Below are 24,601 nucleotides of genomic sequence, written 5' to 3' on the forward strand. Positions count from 1 at the left end.
GCCAGGCTGGACTCTCTTGGGTATGATGCGGGGCATCCCTCTCTGTTTATTATCAGTGTGAGATCAGTGGCCCAAAGTCATTTAACCCTTTGAAAACAGCTGTTACTTATTCAAATTGGGAAAAAATGCCAATCTGCCCACTTTGATGCCAGTTTTTATACCAAAAACCACTTTGGGCCAGGCTGGACTCTCTTGGATATGATGCGGGGCATCCCTCTCTGTGTATTATCAGTGTGAGATCAGTGGCCCAAACTCATTTAACCCTTTGAAAACAGCTGTTACTTATTCAAATTGGGAAAAAATGCCAATCTGCCCACTTTGATGCCAGTTTTTATACCAAAAACCACTTTGGGCCAGGCTGGACTCTCTTGGATCTGATGCGGGGCATCCCTCTCTGTGCAATATCAATGTGAGATCCGTGGCCCAAACTCATTTAACCCTTTGAAAACAGCTGTTACTTATTCAAATTAGGAAAAATGCCAATCTGCCCACTTTGATGCCAGTTTTTATACCCAGAACCACTTTGGGCCAGGCTGGACTCTCTTGGGTATGATGCGGGGCATCCCTCTCTGTGTATTATCAGTGTGAGATCAGTGGCCCAAACTCATTTAACCCTTTGAAAATAGCTGTTACTTATTCAAATCATGAAAAATGGCTATGTGCCCACTTTGATGCCAGTTTTTATACCCAGAACCACTTTGGGCCAGGCTGGACTCTCTTGGGTATGATGCGGGGGATCCCTCTCTGTGTATTATCAGTGTGAGATCCGTGGCCCAAACTCATTTAACCCTTTGAAAACAGCTGTTACTTATTCAAATTAGGAAAAAATGCCAATCTGCCCACTTTGATGCCAGTTTTTATACCCAGAACCACTTTGGGCCAGGCTGGACTCTCTTGGATGTGATGCGGGGGATCCCTCTCTGTGTATTATCAGTGTGAGATCAGTGGCCCAAACTCATTTAACCCTTTGAAAATACCTGTTACTTATTCAAATCATGAAAAATGGCTATGTGCCCACTTTGACGCCAGTTTTTATACCCAGAACCACTTTGGGCCAGGCTGGACTCTCTTGGGTGTGATGCGGGGCATCCCTCTCTGTGTAATATCAGTGTGAGATCAGTGGCCCAAAGTCAATTTTATTTTTAAATAATAATTTTGTGGTTTTACTTTCATGCCCATTTTTATGCCAACCGTGGGATCTTTTTTGCCATTTTTATCACCGTTCCCCTCAGGGCCCCTCACTTACGGTAGGGTATGAATATTATTCATTTTCTGTAAGAATAATAGCTAAAACAGGAAAAAGAAAAATCCTCTGAATAAGAAACTGCCGAATAAGAAACCAACTTCAGCCCCGAATAAGAAACTGGCCAAATAAGAAACCAACTTCAGCCTCGTGCCAATGACTATATCCATGTTTTCCACATAGCCTTAGGGCTTTATCCAAGTTCAGCAGCCCCCGCTAATCAAATGCCGAAAGTTCGGTTTCGGATGGACTCCAGCATGCTCCAGGTTCGCTCATCTCTACTAGAAACCCACATGAGTCCTTATTTTTTGCGTCACTAATTGTACTTTGCAATGACAGGCTGAGTTTTTTCATAAAGTACACTGCGAAACCAGGAAAAATTCAACGTGTGGTGAAATTGAAAAAAAAAAACCACATTTCTTTTATTTGGGGGGTTTGTGTTTTTACGCCATTCGTGCTGGGGTAAAACTGACTCATTATATATGTTCCTCAAGTCGTTACGATTACAACGATATGTAACATGTATAACTTTTATATTATCTGATGGCCTGTAAAAAATTCAAACCATTGTTAACAAATATATGTTCCTTAAAAATCGCTCCATTCCCAGGCTTATAGCGCTTTTATCCTTTGGTCTATGGGGCTGTGTCAGGTGTCATTTTTTGTGCCATGATGTGATCTTTCTACCGGTACCTTGATTGCTCATATGCGACTTTTTGATCGCTTTTTATTACAATTTTTCTGGATTTGATGCAACCAAAACTGCGCAATTTTGCACTTTGGAATTTTTTTGCGCTGACGCCGTTTACCGTACGAGATTTAGGAATGTGATTAATTAATAGTTTGGGCGATAACGCCGCAGTCCCGGTCTACATGCGGCATCGGGGACCGTGGCGGTTCAGAGCGCTGCCCAGCTCTGAACACCTGTGGGCGGCCCTGGACATACGGGTACGTCCAGGGTCACCTAAGGGTTAAAGTGTTAAAGTGTCACTGTCCTTTACATTTTTTTTGCAGAATTCAATGCAGAAATCACCATGATACACAGAATGATAGTCGTTAGTTATGGTTCGTTTAGACCAGGCATGTCCAAACTTTTTTCGAAGAGTGCCAAATTTGATGAAGTGAACATGTGCGAGGGCCGACCATTTTACATGCTACATGCTTTATAACACAGGCAGATAATAGCAAGCTGGATACCTGGGGGGCCATAAAAGTTCGGAACGCGGGCCGCAAATGGCCCTCTGGCCGGACTTTGGACATGCCTGGTTTAGACGGAGCGATAAAAATGATGTCACGTCTCAAGTGTATGTTCCGGTAGGGTCCAGCAGGGGGCGCATGTAGAAGTATAGAATAAGAATAGAGATCTATGTAGAAGTCTGTGTAGTTGAATCAGTGCCCTCTCCCTCCGTCCCTCCCTCCCTTCTCGTGCTGACCAGTGCTTGCAATGTTCCCCCCTCCCTCCATCCCATCCCGCTACCTGTCTCCCTCCCGGCCATGCTGCTTGCTCCTAATACACCTGCCTCCCGATCCCGTGCAGGGGGGTGAGCACGGGACCTGCTTCTGCACCTCCTTTCAAACAGATGCCCGTGCCCTCACTGCCGCCCATCCCCTCTGAGCCCCAGTGGCTCCATGCCCCGCTGCACATCAGTGCTCACCCCCGCCGCCTGGTCTCATGCAGGAGTGCTCAGCCCACTACCCGGTCCCATGCACGAGCGCTAACCCAGCCACCTGATCCATTGGGGTGAGCGCTCCTGCACAGGACCGGGCAGCGGGGTGAACGCTGAGGCGCAGCGGGGCACGGAGCTGCAGGGGCTGCAAAGAGGATGGGCGGCAGTGAGGGCAGCTGCTTGGAAGTAGGTGCAGCGGGGTGAGCTACAGATAAGGAGCGCTCACCCCCCTGCACAGGACTGGGCGGGAGACAGGCAGCAGGATGGGATGGAGAGGGGACATTGCAAGCACTGGGCAGAACAGGAAGGGAGGGAGAGGGCACTGATTCAACTACACAGACTTCTACATAGACGTCCATTGTTATTCTATACTTCTACATGCGCCCCCTGCTGGACCCTGCCGGAACACACACTTAAAGGGGTTATCCAGCACTACAAAAACATGGCCACTTTCCCCGTACTGTTGTCTCCAGTTTGGGCGGAGTTTTGAAACTCAGTTCCATTGAAGTAAATGGAGCTTAATTGCAAACTGCACCTGAACTGGAGACAACAGTAGGGGGAAAAGTGGCCATGTTTTTGTAGCGCTGGATAACCCCTTTAAGACATGACGTCATTTTTTTTTTTAGAGATATTGAGCCGGCCTGATCTACTAAATTGTCACTAAATTATCACTTTATGTGCCTTTACCATAAATAGTATATATTCGTGATTTGTCTAACTTTCCTTATGTAGTAAAATATAAAAAAATACATTTTGCCCAGAGTACCCCTTTAAGGCCATCTCACACAATAGGATGAGTCTGTGAAAGACTGTTTAGATGAAGAGATCTGTGAAATTTTCAGCGAACGACCAGCGATGATTTGAGAACATGTTGAAAGATCACGATGAACGGTTTCTTGCTCATCGCTTGATCGTTCGCTGCGTTTACACGAGCCGATTATCGCTCAAATGCTATCGTTATCGTGAAAATTCAAAGTATAATCGCTCTGTGGAAATGTGACATTAGGCATGTCTAGGGATTATTAATATATTACAACTTATTCTACATATTTTATTATACAAACACTAAATATTTCCATAAACTTTACAAAATTCTATTATGGAGGGATATAAAAGTGCAATGTTGTATAAAAAGTTTTAGCTAGAGGTGGCCTTCTCATGGGGCATAGAGACACAACTGAAGAGCTGATCCATGGAGACTGAGCAAAGACCAATTTCTGAAACTCCAGAGCTCTCATACCCGTCCAACAGCAATCAGCGACTTCATTGCATTAAAGGAGTACTCCGGCAAACATCTCTCTCTTTCAAATCAGCTGGTTTGAGAAAGTTATATAGATTTGTAATTTACTTCCATTAGAAAATCTCCAGTCTTCCAGTACTTATCGGCTGATATATGTCCTGCAGGAAGTGGTGTATTCTTTCCAGTCTCACACAGTTCTCTCTGCTGCCACCTCTGTCCATGTCAGGAACTGTCCAGAGAAGCAGCAAATCCCCATAGAAAACATCTCCTGCTCTGGGCAGTTCCTGTCTCAGGAAGAGGTGGCAGCAGAGAGCACCGTTTCAGACTGAAAAGAATACACCACTTCCTGCAGGACATACAGCAGCCGAAGTATGGGAAGTCTGGAGATTTTTAAATAGAAGTAAATTGCAAATCTGTATAACTTTCTGAAACCAACTGATTTAAAAGAAAAAGATTTTCGCCGGAGTACCCCTTTAAAGGTTTTGTAGGTCTTTGTTGTTCTGTTGCCACCCCCTTACCCTGGAAATCTGTGCTGGGCTACACTCCACTACTCATTAAATGAATGTTTCTGAGCATCTTCTTTAAGAATGTTAACCCACACCTAAACATGTTATCCGATTCAGGGACTAGAGCATAGGCTTGGAAGGGTCTACAACAATGCTGATGTTACTCTGGTAGTGACCGCTCGGCCTGTATAACTCAGGAACACAGTATGCAATAGATTTCACTTAGCACCATGTTGCAGGTTAATAACCCACGTTAGCTTGTGTCCTGCATGTATATGGCAATCATCCTTCTGCTCCAGATTTTTTGTTAACCCACAAAAAAAAGTTGCATCGCGCCTGCGGGTTGGAGGAGTGTCCCTCAGGCCGCGCACAGACGTAGAACTGACGGCCGCAGTTAGGACCGGCCTTCTTTACTGTCCGTAAGACGCAGGGCTCTCCATGTCCCTTACAGTTGGGGGGAGGAGGGGGTCCTTTCAGAAGGCTCTTCCAGAAAGCACTTTGCTGTTGGTTCCCATTTAGCGTTGTGGAGGTCGGGGCAGGAGAACAGTCTTGTTGTGTCGCTGCCTTCATGTTCTTCGCCTGAGACACAGGGTCAGAGGAGTTATTCTGTCGTTCACTTACACTTGACTTGGAGACCACAGGTTTGAAGAAGCCGAGGAGACTGCCCTGCCCACCTTTGGGGTCCAGTTTACCTTTCTTACCATTACTTCCGCTGACCTTCTCCACTGTCCTCTTACGGGCAGAACTTTGTTCAGAGCCTTCACTTGAGGACTGAGAACTTGACAGCTCCTTGGTGTCTCCAGAGGAAACTTCAGCATCTTTATTCCTTTTTACCAGAAACTGAGAAAGTTTCTGCTGCCGACCTGCAAACTCTGGGAGGTATTTGGTGCACAGTGGCGGACATTTGTCAGCGGACAGAGGGTCACACTTCATGAGTGCCTTAACTGGGCAATGGTCTGATCCTTCAACTTCTGGCAGAATAAGCGAATCCAGAAACTCCCCTTCTACCAGCTTTCTACTGGCCAGGATATAGTCTATGCGGGTGCCATAGTTAGTCTGCCGCGCACCAGACGCAGAGCACCAGCATGTAAAGGCATTCTTCTGAGTGGGGTGGAAGTATCGGAAGCTGTCCACAAACAGACCACGATTCGTTTCATTAGAAGGGTCAGCAAGGAACTGGTTCAACCATTGACGTCCTGGGTTCTCCTCAAAGACTTCCTGAAAAAGTTACAAGAGAAAACAAGAACAAATTGTAAGTTTATAGGCTCAACATCTAAATATAAAAGAGCTATCCTAGACTGCCACTCCACTCACTCACCCCCACTCAAGGGACCCCAATTCCTGTGGGCAGTGGGGGTCTGAACGCTCAGAAGCCCACCAGATACTTATAGCCTATACAGTTTATAATTTTGAGACAACCCCATAAATGTGGCTGAATCCATACGTGACCTATCTTTTTCGCCTTCATGCTGCAGCTACAAGTCTCCATGCGGAACTTTAAGAAACTTAGCAGTAGTTCGTTAACGACCAATAAAACCCTCAGAATTGTGTACGCATGCTTTAATTTTCTATGCCACCAGGTGGCGATGTACAACCATAAGGTAAGCCACTATGTGCAATAAGTCTAATATGGAGGTATGACATGTGTGAGTGTAACATAAACTACCCCATACTTTGCCGGCCCAGAACAGATGCCCCCCATGCCATAGTCCAACAACTCATCTACCTTTGACTAGTATCTTGTAAAGGGGTTTGCAGTAGATCTGTTAAAAAATCTCAAGTCTTCCCATACTTATTAGCTGCTGTATGTCCTACAGGAAATGTTGTTTTATGTTCAGTCTGATACAGTGCTCTCTGCTGACATGACAAGACAGGAACTGTCCAGAGCAGGAGATGTTTTAAATTGGGATTCATAGGAAAACCGAGACAAAGTTCCTGTCTCGGCCAGAGATGTCAGCAGAGAGCACTGTGTCAGACTGAAAAAAAAACATTTCCAGCATTACATACAGCAGCTGATAAGTATGGGAAGGCTTGAGATTTTTTAATAGAAATAAAATACAAATCTATATAACTTTCTGACATCAGTTGATTTGAAACAAAAAGATTTTCTCTGGACAACCCCTTTAAAGCTGATGGTTTGTCATTCATTTTCTTATTTTAAACCATATACTGTGTTTCTCCGAAAATAAAACAAGGTCTTATACTATTCCCCCTCCCCCCCCCCAAAAAAAAAAAATTAAACAAAAAGGTCTAGGGCTGATTTTTAGGGTAGCACCCACTGTCAGGGATCTGGTCAGCTGACTGTAACTAGGACTTATTATTGGAGTAGGGCTTATATATCAAGTCTATTCCAAAAAGCCTGAAAAATTAAACTGTACTTCAGTATTCAGAGATGTTCTAGAACTTACCAGATCTGTCGGATCACAGTGGTCCAGCGGTTTATGGGATGTATTGACATCGCCCAATATAATGACGTGGCTGAAACAAGAGAATTCATGACAATGACTGACATAGACAATCACATAGGGATTTGCCTCAATCACTAAATGTACGGCCTAGATTTGTTTTTACTGTTTAGATCCAGATACTGGAGCATGTTCATTATTTCATCAATTTCTATTTTGTGATTATTGTATGTTTAATTTTCTTTGTAGTACATTATTAGGATGCCATCTTGCCTCACAGCCTAACAGCAATTAGTGACATGCTTTATGGCAGGCCCCATAGATCTAGACATAATGGACATATCTGGATCCTATTCTATGTATGGGACACATTTGTAAGCATGCTCTGTGACCTAATTCCACAGGTAGAAGGAGGCTGAGTTGGTTTTTTTTTTTTTCTTTGTAATCTCTCTGCAGCCATTCAGCGGCAGGACACCACTACAGTCGCTGAATGGCTGAGGAGGCCTGTATCGTCACGTCTTAAGACCAGGAAGTGGCCACACACCAGGGAAGCAGAGTAGTAGAATGCAGGCGGCAGCGCTGGAGCCAGGGAGGTGAGTGAATGTAACTTTTTTCACCCACCCCCCCTCCTTGCGTAATTTCCAAAAAAAGGGGTTCCAACTGGAATGCCCCTTTAAGACTTACCCTCCATTTTTCAAAATAGTTTCTGCTCGGATCTGAAGCAAATGGTAAAAGCGTAGCTTGTAGGTCTTGCGCTCAGGCTTCTCGGGGTCGGCTCTTGGACAGTAAACATTGATTACAGTCAGGGTCTCCTCCTTACTGTCTGTGGTGCTGAAGGTCAGAAATATAAATCATCCACAGGTCACATTCACTGGATAAGGAAACCCCATACAACCGCACTGCTTTCTGCAGCAAAAGCCAAACTCCCCTTCAAGAGAGTTAGTATCCCTTCAGTCCCCTGACTCTGTACTGACAAGGGGCAAGGTCTTGGCTTTTGGAGAGATTTGTGCCCTTGTCTTTAGTCCGTGTTCTAAGACTCCTAGCTTGAGTGAAACACTGACTTGAAGGAAACTGACTTGTAAGAGCTATTTTGCATATTCTTTCTTCCCAGAATTCCCGGTGGAGCAGGAAAGGCCTTTAAATCTCTGCAGGTCTTTATGACGCTCTCCTTAAAGAGAATTAGTATCCCCTTTGGTCCCACTGTTACTTTTACCAACTTTTGATTTGTTAACAGACATTGCAGAAGTTTGCACTCCCGAGACCAACTACAATCCCGAAAATAAAGGTCGGGGAGTGCACGGCTGTCAGTCAGCTCTGACTCCTTTACTTCATGGGAATCTATGGAGGGTCCCCCTCCCCCCCAGTGCACATGTGTTGGATTGTTAAGGCCCATGAGCAGTGTTCAGACAAGTGATGATTAGGAGAAATCCTGCCTGGGGTGTTCCTAATGATGAGAAGGAGGAGCAGAGAAGCGATGCAAGCCTAGGGCACAGACACTAGGCCAGTGATGGCTAACCCTAACACTCCAGCTATTGCAAAACTACAATTCCCATCATGCCTGAACAACCAAAGATATGGCTTTGGCTGCCCAGGTATGATGGGAATTGTAGTTTTGCAACAGCTAGAGAGTGTCAAGCTTAGCCATTACTGCTCTAGGCCACGCCAATCTGACACAGGGCTGCAAGTTCAAAGCGACTCTGTACCCACAATCTGTCCCCCCCAAAACTACTTGTACCGTCAGATAGCTGCTTTTAATCAAAGATCTGTCCTGGGGTCCGTTCGGCAGGGGATGCAGTTATTGTCCTACAAAACAACTTTTAAACTTGCAGCCCCGTGTGAAACTGCCGTGGCCTAGAGTATCTGTGCCCTAACTTTGCACCACCCCTCCGTCCCTCCTCTCCACCCTCTTCATCATTAGGAATGCCACTGGCAGGATTTTCCCTATTCCTCTGTAGTGAACATCGCACAGGTGCCTTAACGATCCAGCCCATGTGCCGTGCTCACACAGGTGATGAATGGAAGACAATCTGCCTGGAGCATTCCTAATGATGAAGAGGGTGGGGAGGAGGGACAGAGAGGTTGTGCCAGCCTAATGCACAGACACTCTAGGCCACGCCTGCAACTTTAAAAGTAGTTTTTTAGGACAATAACTGCATCACCTGCTGAACGGACCCTAGGACAGATCTTGGATTAAAAGCAGCTATCCGAAGGTACAAGTGCGTAGAGAGTCGCTTTAATGATGAATGATCTAGTTTGAAATCATTTACCGTTAATCGTTAAAAATCGCTTTGCCTAATAGTACCCTAAAGTGGAAGCTGAAAGAGTAGCTTACAGGATCTTGTGCTGTGTGATCACGGCTCTCCCCTCCTGGTCTAGGGACAGCAGCTCCTCGCCAGAGAACTCCTCAGTGTTTCCATAACAGCCGATAGACCCTCTCTGACCGCTCAGCTGTCCGGATAGACCCTCCTCTGCCGCCAGCGGGGTTGTGCAGCTTCTGCAGAATGTAGCGACACCTATAAAACAGAAAATAATATGCTGGGTGACGTCCTCATCAGAACAGAACGTCCCTCTAAAAGCTACAGCCGCGTTCCCATGCCTTCACAAGGTAAGGCGTCCAGCTTCCCTAGTAGTCATAGCCGGCCTGACCCACCCACTCAGATGCCCTCACCACTTCTCCAGTACACATCCATACACTTCCACAGTAGTTATTCCCTCTCCTTCGTGCCCCTCGAGCCCCCTCCCCTATATTAGATGAGATAGGACTTACATTTTTCCATATTAGCTCAGTTTAAAAAAATGAGGTAATATGTTTAAAAATTAAAATAAATCCTAGAGAACGGCCAACCTCTGGAAACTGGACCATGCATCTGCCTCTGTATCACCATGAATGGGGGAAATCTAAAGGGTTAGCCATGAGTTACCACTTACCAGAGTAGCCACTCCGCACACGGCTGAAGCTGAAGTAGGAATTATAGCCCTCCACTATGGCCACGGGCTCCTCCAGCAAGTCTCCTATATACAGAGATGGAAGAAGGCAGTCAGTATGTGATGTCAGGCTGCCCATCTGTGCCTGCCATGTGAGGGCTGAGACTGGACCACAACTACAGGGCAGGATTGTCATACACCAGAGTCCCAGCAAGGAGACGAGACTCAGGAACAGACGACTCCTGGGATCAGGACACTTACTGGTGACTTTGGTTTCCTGAAGACAGATGATATCGGCGTCCAGAGAGTCCAAGATTTCCTTCAGTCCTACACGAGTAGCCCGGATCCCATTGATGTTCCAGCTCACGATCTTCATCCTAATGACATAAGATTATCCCTATGTTATATACTTATCCATCTGCATAGAGATCAATGTATTCTCTCCATACTGGGTGTATATACAATCATCCCTATGTTATATATGTATGCATCCATCTGTATACAGATCAATGTATTCTCTCCATACTGGGTGTATATACAATTATCGCTAAGTTATATACTTATCCATCTGCATACAGCTCAATGTATTCTCTCCATACTGGGTGTATATACAATCATCCCTATGTTATATATGCATCCATCTGTATACAGATCCATGTATTCTCTCCATTCTGGGTGTATATACAATTATCCCAATGTTATATACTTATCCATCTGTATACAGCTCCATGCATTCTCTCCATACTAGGTGTATATACCATTATCCCTATGTTATATACTTATCCATCTGTATACAGCTCAATGTATTCTCTCCATACTGGGTGTATATACAATTATCGCTAAGTTACATACTTATACATCTACACAGAGATTAGTGTATTCTCTTCATACTGGGTGTATATACAATTATCCCTATGTTATATACTTATCCATCTGTATACAGCTCCATGTATTCTCTCCATACTGGGTGTATATACAATTATCCCTATGTTATATACTTATCCATCTGCATAGAGATCAATGTATTCTCTCCATACTGGGTGTATATACAATCATCCCTATGTTATATATGCATCCATCTGTATACAGCTCAATGTATTCTCTCCATACTAGGTGTATATACAATTATCCCTATGTTATATACTTATCCATCTGCATACAGCTCAATGTATTCTCTCCATACTGGTTGTATATACAATTATCCCTATGTTATATATGCATCCATCTGTATACAGTTCAATGTATTCTCTCCATACTGGGTGTATATACCATTATCTCTATGATGTATACTTATCCATCTGTATACAGATCCATGTATTCTCTCCATACTGGGTGTATATACAATCATCCCTATGTTATATATGCATTCATCTGTATACAGATCCATGTATTCTCTCCATACTGGGTGTATATACAATCATCCCTATGTTATATATGCATCCATCTGTATACAGATCCATGTATTCTCTCCATACTGGGTGTATATACAATCATCCCTATGTTATATATGCATCCATCTGTATACAGATCCATGTATTCTCTCCATACTGGGTGTATATACAATTATCCCTATGTTATATATGCATCCATCTGTATACAGATCAATGTATTCTCTCCATTCTGGGTGTATATACAATTATCCCTATGTTATATATGCATCCATCTGTATACAGCTCCATGTATTCTCTCCATACTGGGTGTATATACCATTATCTCTATGTTGTATACTTATACATCTACACAGAGATCAGTGTATTCTCTTCATACTGGGTGTATATACAATGGCCGCAGTGTATACTCCGATGCCCTATCACTATATATCAGCTAAAGCTTTGGCTGTCCAGGCATGATGGGAGTTGTAGTTTTGCAACAGCTGGAGAGCCAGTTTTCATCAACCTAGCCGCACTAGCACTGACTATTCAGTTGGCTGGTGACAACTCATATAGGATTTAATGCTTTGATCAGTCAGGTCTGGGTGATTGCTAGAATGAGCAGGGAGAAGCGCTGGGCTGAGTGCTTCACTCCCTGGCTCACTGTGCCTGAGATGAGCTCCATAGACACAGTCTCCTGTGAAGGTTTTTCATGACAGCGACACTAGGTAATTGCGGACACAGCTAGGGTATATATATATATATATATATATATATATATAATCTATCGCACACACAGTAATAGTGGCTCATGCTTACTGACACGGGCATGCTGGGAGTTGTAGTTCTGCAACAGCTGACAAGCCAATGTCAAAACTGTGCCTGCAGCTGCAGCAAAACTACAATTCCCATCATGCCGTAAGCCGCGAGTCTGACACCTTTTACTAAAGCAATGCGGTTCTATAGCTGTAGAGCAGCCCGCAAAGCCTGATGGGAGCTGTAGTTTCATCGGAGGCCACTGCCCAGTTATACAAGCAGCCTCCTGCACAGACACACCTGCAGCTCTCCTGCCCGTCCGCCGCCATGTCCGCGCCGCCCCGTATCATCATACACTCAGCTCAGGACGGACACATGACGGCCGCGGCCTCTGCTCTTTCCCGCCTCCTAGTTCAATAGGGGTCACGCTGCCTCGGAGTATGAATAACGCGTCATCGTCCTGGGCGGGGCTTGGGCAAGAAGGGGGCGGAGATATGACGGTATGGATGGGGCTGTAAAGCGTATAGACCAGAAGGGGGCGGAGATATGACGGTATGGGCGGGGCTGTATAGCGTATAGACGAGAAGGGGGCGGATATATGACGGTATGGGCGGGGCTGTAGAGCGTATAGACGAGAAGGGGGCGTGGATATGACCGTATGGGCGGGGCTGCAGCGCGTATAGCGCGAGGGGGGCGGGGAAAAGACCAGACATTGTGGAATCTGCAGTATAAGTAACAGATTGGGGGCGTTGCTCTCAGCAACCAATCAGATTTCTGCTTTCATTTTTAAAAAAGGTCTGCAGAATTAAAGGGTTATACAGGCTTAGAATATCAGCTACATTATTGTGATAAAGCGCCACTCCTGTCCTCAGGTTGTATGAAGCATTACAGCTCAGCTCCATTCACTTTAATAGAACTGAGCTGCAATACCACACACAGCCTCAGGGTGAGAATGGCGCTGTCCCAAATGAGAACAGTCTTAGATTCCTATGTTATGACCTCCGACCCGCAATAACATTAGAGGCTACCTAAACTTTCCCACAACGTCTGCCAGGTCATAGCGACATCAGAAGTCGTGATAAGCGGAGGGCCAAGGCCAACTGCGGAGACGCCCAGCGAAAATGAAATGTAGTCACCTAGTAACTATATACCTCATCTTCCTGCTAGTATACTTTTTAAGGTGCCCTGGATCAGCAAACCACAGCTGCTTTCTTTCAAAAACAGCGCCACCTCAGGTTGTGTGTGGTATTACAACTCAGCTTCATTCAATTCAACAGAATTATTATTTTTTTTACATTGGCCAATCAGCGCCGAGCGGTCCTTTGTTTAAAACGGAGCCCAGTTTCAATGCTTGGTGCCGTTCTTTTGCCGTGCACCGGCCCGTCTCTATGCACTGGGGGCGGCGTGTGACGATATCCCTCTCCTCATTAGAATGAAGCCATGCCCCAGAGGAGAGGGGATACGGTCACACTGGGGGCGGCGGGCTAGTGTTTTTGACCCTATGTGTCTCTCTGTGAACTGAACTTTTTTCCTCTGCCATCACATGACCTAGCTGCTGGACCGTAAAAGGGGACAAAAATAACGACTATCGTTCTGTGTAATATGGAGAACGATTTAGGTTAACGATAATCAATCTCGTTTGAAATTGTTTATTAATCGCTAATCTTTTAAAAATCGCCTCCTCTAACGGTGCGTTTACACAGACAGATTTATCTGACAGAATTTTTAAGCCTAAGGTTGCGTGCACACTACAGAATCCTCACGTATGACCCGTCGCGGATTCCGTCGCTCGTACTCACACGCAGTGGCGCCCATCTCCGCCCGTGCCATAGACACTATTCTATGCACAGGTGGATTCCGCTTTTCGCCGAAAGATTCTGTAGTGTGCACGCACCCAAAGCCAGGAATGGATGTGAAAAGAGGAGAAATCTCAGTCTTTCCTTTATGATCTCTTCCCTGTTTTAAGTCTTGTCCTGGCTTTGGCTTCAAAAATTGTCAGATAAATCTGTTTTTGTAAACGCACCCTAATGGTCCTTTTAGGGTCCATTTACACCGAAAGATTATCTGCCAAAGATTTGAAGCCAAAGCCAGAAACAGACTATAAACAGAGATCAGGTCATACAGGAAAGCCTGAGACCTCTCTTCTTTTCAAATCTATTCCTGGCTTTGGCTTCAAATAATAATCTGTAAAATAATCTTTCTGTGTAAATAGACCCTTACACGGAGCGATAATTCGCCCAATCGATCGAACGATTTTGAAGGAACGGTTTGGTTGTTTAGACCAAGAGATAAATCGTTTGAATAAATCGTTATTGCGATCGTTTTAAGATCGCTTTAGCCCATCTCACATATGGTGAATCCGTGAAAGATTGTTTAGACGAAGCGACCTGCGACTTATCACCGTGCAACCAGCGATGATTTGAGAACATGTCGAAAGATCACGATAAACGATTTCTCGCTCGTCGCTTGATCATTGGCTGTGTTTACACGAGACGATTATCGCTCAAATGTGATCGTTATCGCAAATCTTCCTAAATACATCTGACTGCTGGCGTTTTTATTGGTGTTTCTCTGAAATTTTAAGTTAGTGTGAAGCCAGCCTGATAGTTGTTGGTTTTTTTTTGGTTCAAGTGTGAACAAAGCCTATACCAGACATGACCTACAGTAATGATTCTTTATACCTATGTTCTATATTATGGCGGGATGGATACCTGAGCCCCCGGGCAGCACTCGCACAGGGCAGTAAGGGGTTAATCTCAGGCAGGCTATACTACACAACCATAAATCAGAGTGATGACTGACAGGGCGACTGCTTCAAGGGCAGAAAGGGGAGTGTGCAGGTTCCAAGCAATACAGGCTCTGGCGTCACGCTCCTTAGATTCCTCCTGCTGTCCGCCCCTAGCACTATAGGTCAGCCATGTAAGGCCCTGCCTGCTGGGGGTTGTTGTCCTCCTGCTGGGCGCAGGACCTGTCTTGCAGGAACCTTATTTCCCTCTAATATGTCTTAAGTCAGGGTGTCCTGGGATTGGCCCTGGGTGTCAGCCGCTCACTTGTGAGCAGCCAGAGGATTATTGAGTGTTGCAAGAACAGCAGGTGTTTGAGGAATATATTAAGCTGCAGTCAGGAAGGCATAAAGGGCAGGGGACGGTTTTATTTTTATTCCTCTTCGGTAAAGCTGACCTTTCCTCCTAGGAGTAGGGGGGAGCTGGAGGTTAGCAGAGGCCCGGGGGTCACAGCACCATGAACGGGAGAAGCAGGATGCAGGAAGACAAGGCCTCCCGGATCCCAGGTGAGCTGGCTGCATTGTGCAGGGGCTGTGTGCTTGGGGCATGTACCTGGATTCTACCGCTATACCCATCATGTAATATATCTATTAGGCCGTAAAAACAAGGAACATATACCTCCGTAAAAGCAATGTGCGCTGGCGGCGACTTTAATGTGGGATGTTATTACGTATATAGGAAAATGGTTGTATTTTACTGTGTGTGAACATAGCCTAATAACTATAATGTATGACCCTATGGACTGAGCGTGCAGTGAAGGTGACCGCACCGACCCGTTTATATACCCATGGGGGGAGATTTAGCAAACATGGTGTAAAGTGAAACTGGCTCAGTTGCCCCTAGCAACCAATCAGATTCCACTTTTCATTCCTTCCAGGCAGATTTGAAAAATGAAAGGTGGAATCTGATTGGTTGCTAGGGGCAACTGAGCCAGTTTCATTTACACAATGTTTGATCTCCCCCATGGTGCCTACAGATGATAATTGTTCACGTTTAGTTTTTATTTGGTCATGAATGGAGTAACGCCCCTCTCACAGGGTAATAACCGCAGCTGAATTAGAGGCTGTGTTCACACATGTTGCAGTACTGCAGTGTTTTCATGATGAAATGATTTAGTACCACAAGTACTGTGATATGTGAACACAGCCTGAGGTTATTCAGTGACTTCAATGACCGCCTGAGCACCAGCTCCTGTTAAAATGAATGGGTGTTTAAAAGCGCCGACTTTCATTAGCTATATGGGGCAGATACTTCGGAGCCTGCTGTGTGAACGTACCCTTAAACACGTCTACATATGCTTCATCCTTTGATAGTGGAAAAACTATAAACTACTGTACTATTTAAAGGGGTAGTTCACCAAAAATGGTGACATTTGTAATGCTGCGTTTACATGGAACGATTATGGTTCAAATTTTCACTATAGCGATTGCATTTGAGTGATAATTGGCTCGTGTAAACACAGCGTATGATTTGCTCCTGCTCTGGACAGTTCCTGACATGGACAGAGGTGGCAGCAGAGAGCATTGTGTCAGACTGGAGAGAGACATGTTGGCCCCAACAAGCTAGCCAAGGTTACTTTTCTGTGGGGGAAACATGGGCCATCTGGCAAGGCTCGGGCAGTCAATCAGCCTGTAGCATCATGTGGAGGGGGGGATGACTTTTCGATATGGGAATACCCCATTGGTTGGGAACAGAGGTTCCTATGAGTAGGGAGGGGGTTACACTTGTACACATAGATACAATAAGGCTCTGTTATGGAGCAGTGATAGAGGCACCCCACATATTTTGTTGGGTGATGTACTCCATACTCATTGAATTAATACAATATATATATTATTGGAACATTAGTTATATCCTATCTAGTCACAGTTAGAGACGAGTGTGGGAGCTGTTTTACACCCGCTTATTAGAACTCATGGATTTACTTCTTTGGTTGCCCCGATCACTACTATGTGCCATGAGCAGAGCTGGCTGGCCGCTAGATGGCGCTGTCTGACAATCCTAACCCCTTCACTCTGTCTCATGATTCCTGCATTAGGGGTAGGTTCACATTACGGAACCCGAGCGGAGAATTTACAGCGGGTTCCGTAGTGTGAACCTACCCTTACACGTCAGAACCCCCCCCCCCCCCCCCCCAGGTTTATTATGGTCATTACTTTAAGTGAAAACCAGGAGGAGCATCTAATAAACCGGAAAAGATGCAAAAGTTTCCCTTCTAGTTTTTCTCTGTTTCATTCCTGTTTTGGCAATAAGTTTGAACCAAATTTATCTTCAAGATGGAGGACTAAATACTGACCCAAATACTGTGGGGGAGATTTATCAAACATGGTGTAAAGTGAACCTGGCTCAGTTGCCCCTAGCAACCAATCAGATTCCATCTTTCATTCTCCAAAGAGCCTGTGAGGAATAAAAGGTGGAATCTGATTGGTTGCTAGGGGCAACTGAGCCAGTTTCACTTTACACCATGTTTGATAAATCTCCCCCTATATGTGAATGTTTCATACATGGGGGGGCGGGGCATAGGAACAGACTATAAACATAGAACAGGTCATAAAGGAGAGACCGAGATTTCGCCTATTTTCAAGTCCATTCCTGCCTTTGGCTTCAAAAATCTGTCAGATAAATCTGTGTAGACGCACCATTAGACACGCTACAAATGCATCTTTAGACTCTGTATTCTTAGGAGTCATTTACACGTTTCGTGCACGGTCTACAGTTATGGAATGGACTTCAGAGCGCCCTACATCAAGCTGGGAGCTCCAAAGCTGCTGTCTGGCTGTGTCAGTACAGTAGCACGAAGAAACAGTAGCACGAAGAAACTGCGGACCTGTGACATCAAATCCACGGAAGTAATGCGGGAATCGGCAGATTTGTTCTTGAAATGTTGATGACTTTTAATCTCAATATTGGGCTTGTAAAAATCTCCAGTATTTTAGTGGCAGGGGAGACTATGGCCTCCGCAGGCATATGGGTCCGGTTGGCATTGTGACCTCTATTCTCCCTAGATCTATGGTTCTACCACAGGCTGTTTGTAAGCGCACAGCATACAGCAGTCTCTGGTCATGGCTCCTATATGGAAGCATTTGTCCCTTCAGGATTTGGTCAAGTTTCTAAGAAAATTGGAGACATTAGGCCTAAGTGGACACACAATGCACCAATGTTAACTGGACATAATCTATCTGGAGAACAATGCAGCCAGGAACTTAAACCAGCGGCAGAGATTTGGGACGTGCCTCTGTCTCAATGGAGTGCATGGCCCCACACCTGTTTTACACAACAATACCATTGCCACAAGACTCTCCCACCTACCAGTCCATTGCTGGCTGTGTGCTGAGAGGAGAGGTTGGTGCCCTGTACTGAAGCCTATGAGGGTGCGGGCACACTATGGAATCCGCACGTATGATTCTCTATGGACGCCGGACCTCTCCCCACAGCGTGCGCGCCGTCTTCTGACCGGGATATATCTGTCCCGGGACCAGCTCCGGGAGCAGGACTCGGAAAGATGAAGTCTGTATAAGGGGATCTACCTGGGGGTCGGGAGCCTGTCACCCCGACACGGGGGTTAACAGGTCCTCTTTAAACTGTTGTGTATGTCCTGCAGGAGATGTTGGTTATTTACATTTAGAAACAGTGCTCTCTGCTGACATCTCTGGCCCAGACAGGAACTGTTCAGAGTGGCAGCAAATCCCCATTGAAAACATCTCCAGCTCAGAACAGTTCCTGACTAGGGCAGAGAACACTGTTTCTGAATGTAAATAAACAACACTTCCCGCAGGACATACAGGAGCTTATAAGTATGGGAAGACTGGAGATTTTTAAATAGAAGTAAATTACAAATCTATATAACTTTTGGTGCGTTTACACAGACAGATTTATCTGACAGATCTTTGAAGCCAAAACCAGGAACAGACTATAAACAGAGAACAGGTCGTAAAGGAAAGACTTGGATCTATCCTCTTTTCAAATCCATTCCTGGCTTTGGCTTCCAAAATCTGTCAGATAAATCTTTCTGTGTTAACGTACACTTTCTGACACCACTTGATTTGAAAGAAAAAAATATATTTTCGCTGGACTTCCAGCAATTCTGTATTCCCCTTGCTTTAGTGGAGGACAGCAAAATTGGTGGTGTCTTTGAGCTGAAATTCTGACTAATAAGAGGTACCCTTTAATGGGAACAGTCTATATGTTTTGCAACGGGGGGGGGGGGGGCAAACACAAAATGATGCAAGAATTGGGGTTACTACCTGTCAAAGTGTGGACTTCCCAAGACCGCTAGACATTTTGACTTTTAGGTCCTGTATGGAGATGAGGGAATCTAGAGTACATATGTGTTTAATTAAAGCACAAATACGCTGCACATGGGTCTCTCACACTGGTGTGCAAAATAGAGGGCCTGTGAACCTCCAATAGTACTCCACAATAGAAAAATAGCACACACCATAACCGTAACAAGGAAACACTTGAGGAGTTTGTCGCCTACCTTAATTCATGCCATCCTCTCATTGAATTCTCCCTGGAAAGCCATGAAAGCTGTGTTCACTATCTGGATGTAGAACTACACCGTAATGAACAAAATAAAATCACTACTACCCTGTTCTCCAAACCCACTGATAAAAATAACATGTTGCTTAGAAGTAGCTGCCATGCCCCTCAGACATTTAATGGTATCCCTAAGGGACAACTTATACGGGCGAAGAGAATTTGTAGTACAGAAGATGAGTACAACAAAAATAAAGATAAGATAGTGGCCAAATTTCAACAAAGGGGTTATAAAAGGGATGAATTAGTGAAAGCAGAAGAAGAAGTGAAAAAATTATCTAGAGAGGATGTCATGAAAAGACAGAACAAGACTAAGGATGACCGACTCCTGTTTATCTCCACCTACGACAACCATGCTAAATTGGTGCAAAAAACCATCACCAAACATTGGGACATGTTGCGCCTTGAGCCTAAATTTGGCCGGCTTTTCCAGCATGCCCCAAGGTTTGTGTATAAGAAGGGTAAAACCCTGGCCAACCAGCTGGTTAGGGCCGATATAGGGAAGAAAAAACCTAGCAGACAAACTTTTATCAGAGCTGCTAAAAAAGGTACTTTTCCCTGCCATTGTCAGCACTGTAATTCTATCATTAGGGGTAATACAGTGAACCACCCTTCCAAAGGACATCCTATTGATGTCAAAGGATGGTTCTCTTGTAATTCTAAACAAGTCATATACCTTCTCAAGTGCCCATGCGGGCTGGCTTACGTTGGCCAAACATCCAGAATGGTCAAGATCAGATTGGGTGAACACAAATCAGCGATTAGACGATGTATATCAAATAAAGGTACAATACCAGAAAATGAATTTGGAGAAACTGGCGTAGCCCGCCATTTCGTCACATGTCGACACCAGGTTAGCGATTTACGTTGGATGGTGTTAGAAGAGATAGAGGGTGAGAATGAGATGCAGATTAAGAAAAAATTACTGCAGAAAGAGACATTCTGGATTCAGCGTCTTGGTACGCTGAATCCGGGAGGTCTGAACGAAGTATGCGGATTCAGTGCGTTTTTGTAGCGATTTTTGCACTGAAACATGCGGCTGCAGTGCGTCTTTTGCAGCTTCACTAGCTTAGCGGACACTTGGATACTTTATTTAGGGGGATCACCTTGTGACCATTTAACTTGGTATATACATAATATTCATGTTCAGATGATGTATCTAATTATATCTTATTGTATCTTTTTGTGTCCGTAGTCTAGGAAGTCTCGCGATACTTCCTAGCCTTTTTATATTGGTGGTGGGCTGATCACGTGATGCTTGACAAAGTGGATTCATTCCACGAAACGTCGCAGAATCCGGCGTCTGCCTCCGCAACGCCGATCACTTCCATGAGGATGACAGAGCTCTGATGGAGCCTTAAAGGACTTTGTTTGTCTCTCACACAGCATCTGAAGACGATGAGCACGAGTGTCGGGTGATATACCTTTGTGCATGTTTATCCTAAAATATTGTGGATAAAGAAAAGTACATATGTGTTTGTCTGAAACCGACCGTTTAGCATTTGATTACCAGTGGCTGAATAAGTTGGATGCAGCCCTCCGGAGGTCCTGCAAAACATGGATGGTCTATGCCTATATCCATGGTTTCCAGGGCTTACTAGGGCTACATCCAACAATATTTCAGCCACCTGTAATCAAATGCAGAGATTTCAACCCAACATGTTTGAGATTTGCTCATCTCTAGTCCTGTAAGGTGTGAGGTGCGGCCCCGGGACTTGTTTCTCCAGCACATCCCACGGATCAATCAGATTGAGAAGTGGGGAATCTGGAGAATTTAAACTGTGCCAGAGCTTGAATGATGCTGTCTGGAGTTCTAAAGTCCATTCTGTAGCATGTCGTCCCTAAAAACGGACCGTGCACAGACCATGTGAATGACCCTTTACCATTACTCCCCATGCACATTTATGACCCTGTTGCAGACTTACCAGTTTTCCTGCCCTTGTGCACTTTTGGTAACTCGGGACACCCTACAAGACCAGTCATTCTGGATAGACTCTGACTCTGTCCTCTAACAATCACAATCTATCCCCTGTTATAGTTGTCAACCTGAACAGCAGACTGTTCACTTTCTTCCTGATATCTGCTGCCCCTTCTCCATGGCCGGGTGGCTGCCATTGGTCCTCCTTACAAATGGATGGGATGACATTATGGATGGTGTTGCATATGCAACATTGCGGCACCTGGATGTGCAACCAGAGTATCGTTGTGTAGCCCCAGCCTAAAGGTCATTGTCCTTGTCACACAGATGCCTACACCATTGTGGTGCCCTACCACGGGTGTTGCTATTGGTTATACCCTTCGAAAAAGCCTTATTGGGGGAGATTTATCAAAGGGTGTAAAATGTAGACTGGTGCAAACTACCCACAGCAACCAATCACAGCTCAGCTTTAGGCAGTGCTGAAAGGAAAGCTGAGCTGTAATTGTTTGCTGTGGGCAGTTTGCACCAGTCTAAATTTTACACCCTTTGATAAATCTCCCCCATTGTGTAAAAGTGGTGATAAAGTTTCACCACTAGATGTCGCTGTGTTAGATATGTGTATTCAGATGCCGCAGGGCTGAAGTATATAAAGGGTTGTTGTTTACTTGTATGTCACGAGGATCTGCGAACCTATAGGAATCTGTTCTTCTCTCCTATCACCTCTTTGCTGCTTCTTTTGCACTCTTCACCCACTCACAGCGCACTTTAGATACGCTGAGGAAGGAAGTCACGTGGGTAGAGGAAGTGTGTAGGTCTTTCGTGTTGGACATTGTAGAGGAAGGACGCAAGCTAGACAGCTCTCTAGAGTGGTCCTGTCTGGGCCCTGGCCCTCTGCCAGGTCCCCTACTCCGATCAGTCTTAGTCAGAAACCCGTATGGGTAGAACGCAAAACAGGACACAGCTAACAGTTTTCGTCTCAGTAATGCTACACGACACTATGCAGTGTTAAACCCCCTTCAAGAGAGGACAAGTCAGAGACAACCTCAACCCTTGCCTTGGACTAGGAGAGTCACAGAGCAGGACAGTATCCACAGACAGCAGTAAGCTAGGAACTGATCCGGATAGAGCAAAGTTGCGATAAGCCTAGGAACTCTATCTTGCAGTGTGGTTGTCAGAAGGGAACTCTCAGCATTCTGCTCATTCCAGGTAACAAGGTCTGGGCCTTGTGTCGCCCTCTGGGGCGGGTCCCCCAAATCCAGTGGGCATAAGGTGGTGTGAAGACTAACAAGTCAATACATGGGCACAAGTATTCTCTTCTCCTTCTTTTAAGTATTATTCTACCTCATCCTCCAACATCCCGGCAGAGCACAGTACTACTTGGGTTAAGACTCTGACAACATCCTCCTCTCTGGTTCTTTGTATCTTTCGACACGCTACTCAGTCAGCACGACTCTGGTTATTGTACTATCCGGTGTCTAATCCAGTGCTTTATCAAGGGAACTATCAAGTGTAACTTAAGTTGTCAAAGTAAAGCTGTATAACTTGCTGCACACAAGTACCTTTCAAGTAAAACCAAGCTTATTTATGATGGAGACTCTGTGATTCTTCACCCCACATCAACACAGTGTACACCACATCCTTGGGACACTACCCCTTTCTGTGGGTGGCAGTCCCGATAGTCCGGGAGGGTCACTACACTAACCCAAGGGACACACTACCATCTAGCAAATGACCGGCCGATCCTCCGACACAACATCCCAGGGGGCATACTACTACCACACATGCCCATTTACCCCTCCTACATAACCTAAATTACAACCATTAAAGGGGTATTCCAGGATAAAAAAAAGTGATGCTTGCCTATCTGCAAAGCTTCCCGAAAGATGTTTCAGGCTGTGTCCAAAAAAACCTCGGAGGTGCGTATCCCCCCTTCGACATCAGATTGCCGTCTGATGAAGGGATATATGCCCTCTACACATGGTATAGGCAGGTTAGAGTCTACATCATCTGATTAAATTGCCCATAAATCACATGGAACAGGAAAGTACAAGCAAACTGCTCCTACCGTGAGCTCAGTGTGACCCATTAACCCATCAGGTTTGTGCTTCAAGAACATCTGAAGGGCCGGCCAAGGATTTGCATCTAAAGCCATGCTTTCCTTCCATGCGTTTCTTCTGGTATTGCAGTGTTTGCGGGCCGGTATGCCTGGGCTCTTTATACCTACAGTATTTGTATTCAAGAATATTATTGAACACATTTAGAAAGCGGATAGAAGGAATGTCATTGCAGGGGAAAGGAATGGAGGAGATTTTGTTTGCTGTGAAAACTGCCAATGACTTTGACTGTATTTTTATTTATTCCAGGGTTAGGAGTCCAGTGGGCGGTCCTACGTGATGTGTGATGGCATCAGTTTATATACACAATTGCTGGGTAGCCCCACCTCCTGGACACTTAAACCCGGAGAAATAAGCAGGGATAGAAGTCACAAGTTTAGGCTAGGTTCACACTGTCTATTCCTTATGCTGTCATGTTACCAAAAAAACAAGATAAAGGGAAGAAACATGCCTTCATCCTTAGTTCTCTGTGCACTATAGAGACATCTTGGCAGGTTAGACTTTTTTAACCCCTTAAGGACAGAGCCTGAAATGGCCTTAAGGACAGAGACAAATTTTTATGAATATGACCTGTGTCACTTTATTCATTAATAACTTCGGGATGCTTTTACCTATCCGGCTGATTCCGAGATTGTTTTCTCGTGACATATTGTACTTTACATTTCTAGTAAATTGGAGTCAATACTTATAACGAATCTTTATGAAAAATACTAAAATAACGTGAAAAATTGTGAAAAAATTCATTTTTCCAACTTTGAAACTTTTCTGCTTATACAGAAAATGGTTATACCACATAAATTATATATTAAATAGCATTAGCACCATGTCTACTTTATGTTGGCGGCATTTATTAAAGTATCTTTCATTTTTTTTTTTAGACAATAGAAAGCGTAAAACAGCAGCAGCAAATTTCCAAGTTTTCTGTAAAATTTCAAAATCAGACATTTTTAGGGACCTGTTCAGGTTAAGGCTGGGTTCACACTACGTATATTTCAGGCTGTATTTGGTCCTCTTGTCAGGTCCTCATAGCAACCAAAACCAGGAGTGGATTGAAAACACAGAAAGGATCTGTTCACACAATGTTGAAACTGAGTGGATGGCCGCCATATAACAGTAAATAACGGCCATTATTTCA

The 24,601-nt window shown here is 44.8% G+C and overlaps 2 protein-coding genes across 3 annotated transcripts in view; one reads left to right on the plus strand and one right to left on the minus strand.

The window, feature by feature from the left end:
• Window positions 1-4,295: 4,295 nt before the first annotated feature.
• APEX2 (apurinic/apyrimidinic endodeoxyribonuclease 2) lies at window positions 4,296-12,586 on the minus strand. Of its 2 annotated transcripts, XM_069986311.1 has the most exons (7): window positions 12,413-12,586; window positions 10,248-10,363; window positions 9,990-10,073; window positions 9,394-9,574; window positions 7,746-7,892; window positions 7,065-7,134; window positions 4,299-5,874 (listed from the first exon to the last, which is right to left on the minus strand). In XM_069986311.1, the coding sequence occupies exons 1-7, from the start codon at window positions 12,463-12,465 to the stop codon at window positions 4,939-4,941; spliced, it is 1,587 nt and encodes a 528-aa protein (XP_069842412.1). In that variant the 5' UTR covers window positions 12,466-12,586; the 3' UTR covers window positions 4,299-4,938. The 2 variants fall into 2 exon arrangements, with proteins under 2 accessions (XP_069842413.1, XP_069842412.1); XM_069986312.1 differs by lacking the exon at window positions 7,746-7,892 and having other exon boundaries at window positions 4,296-5,874.
• Window positions 12,587-15,025: 2,439 nt separating this feature from the next.
• The window catches only part of PFKFB1 (6-phosphofructo-2-kinase/fructose-2,6-biphosphatase 1), a 51,792-nt gene continuing 42,216 nt past the window's right edge, over window positions 15,026-24,601 (plus strand). Inside the window, exon 1 of the mRNA XM_069942981.1 lies at window positions 15,026-15,401. Within this exon, the coding sequence (XP_069799082.1) occupies window positions 15,353-15,401 (49 nt within the window). The 5' untranslated portion in view covers window positions 15,026-15,352. The remainder of the gene's footprint in view (window positions 15,402-24,601) is intronic.

This window comes from Dendropsophus ebraccatus, chromosome 10 (assembly GCF_027789765.1).
Source record: "Dendropsophus ebraccatus isolate aDenEbr1 chromosome 10, aDenEbr1.pat, whole genome shotgun sequence".
Lineage (NCBI taxonomy): Eukaryota > Metazoa > Chordata > Amphibia > Anura > Hylidae > Dendropsophus > Dendropsophus ebraccatus.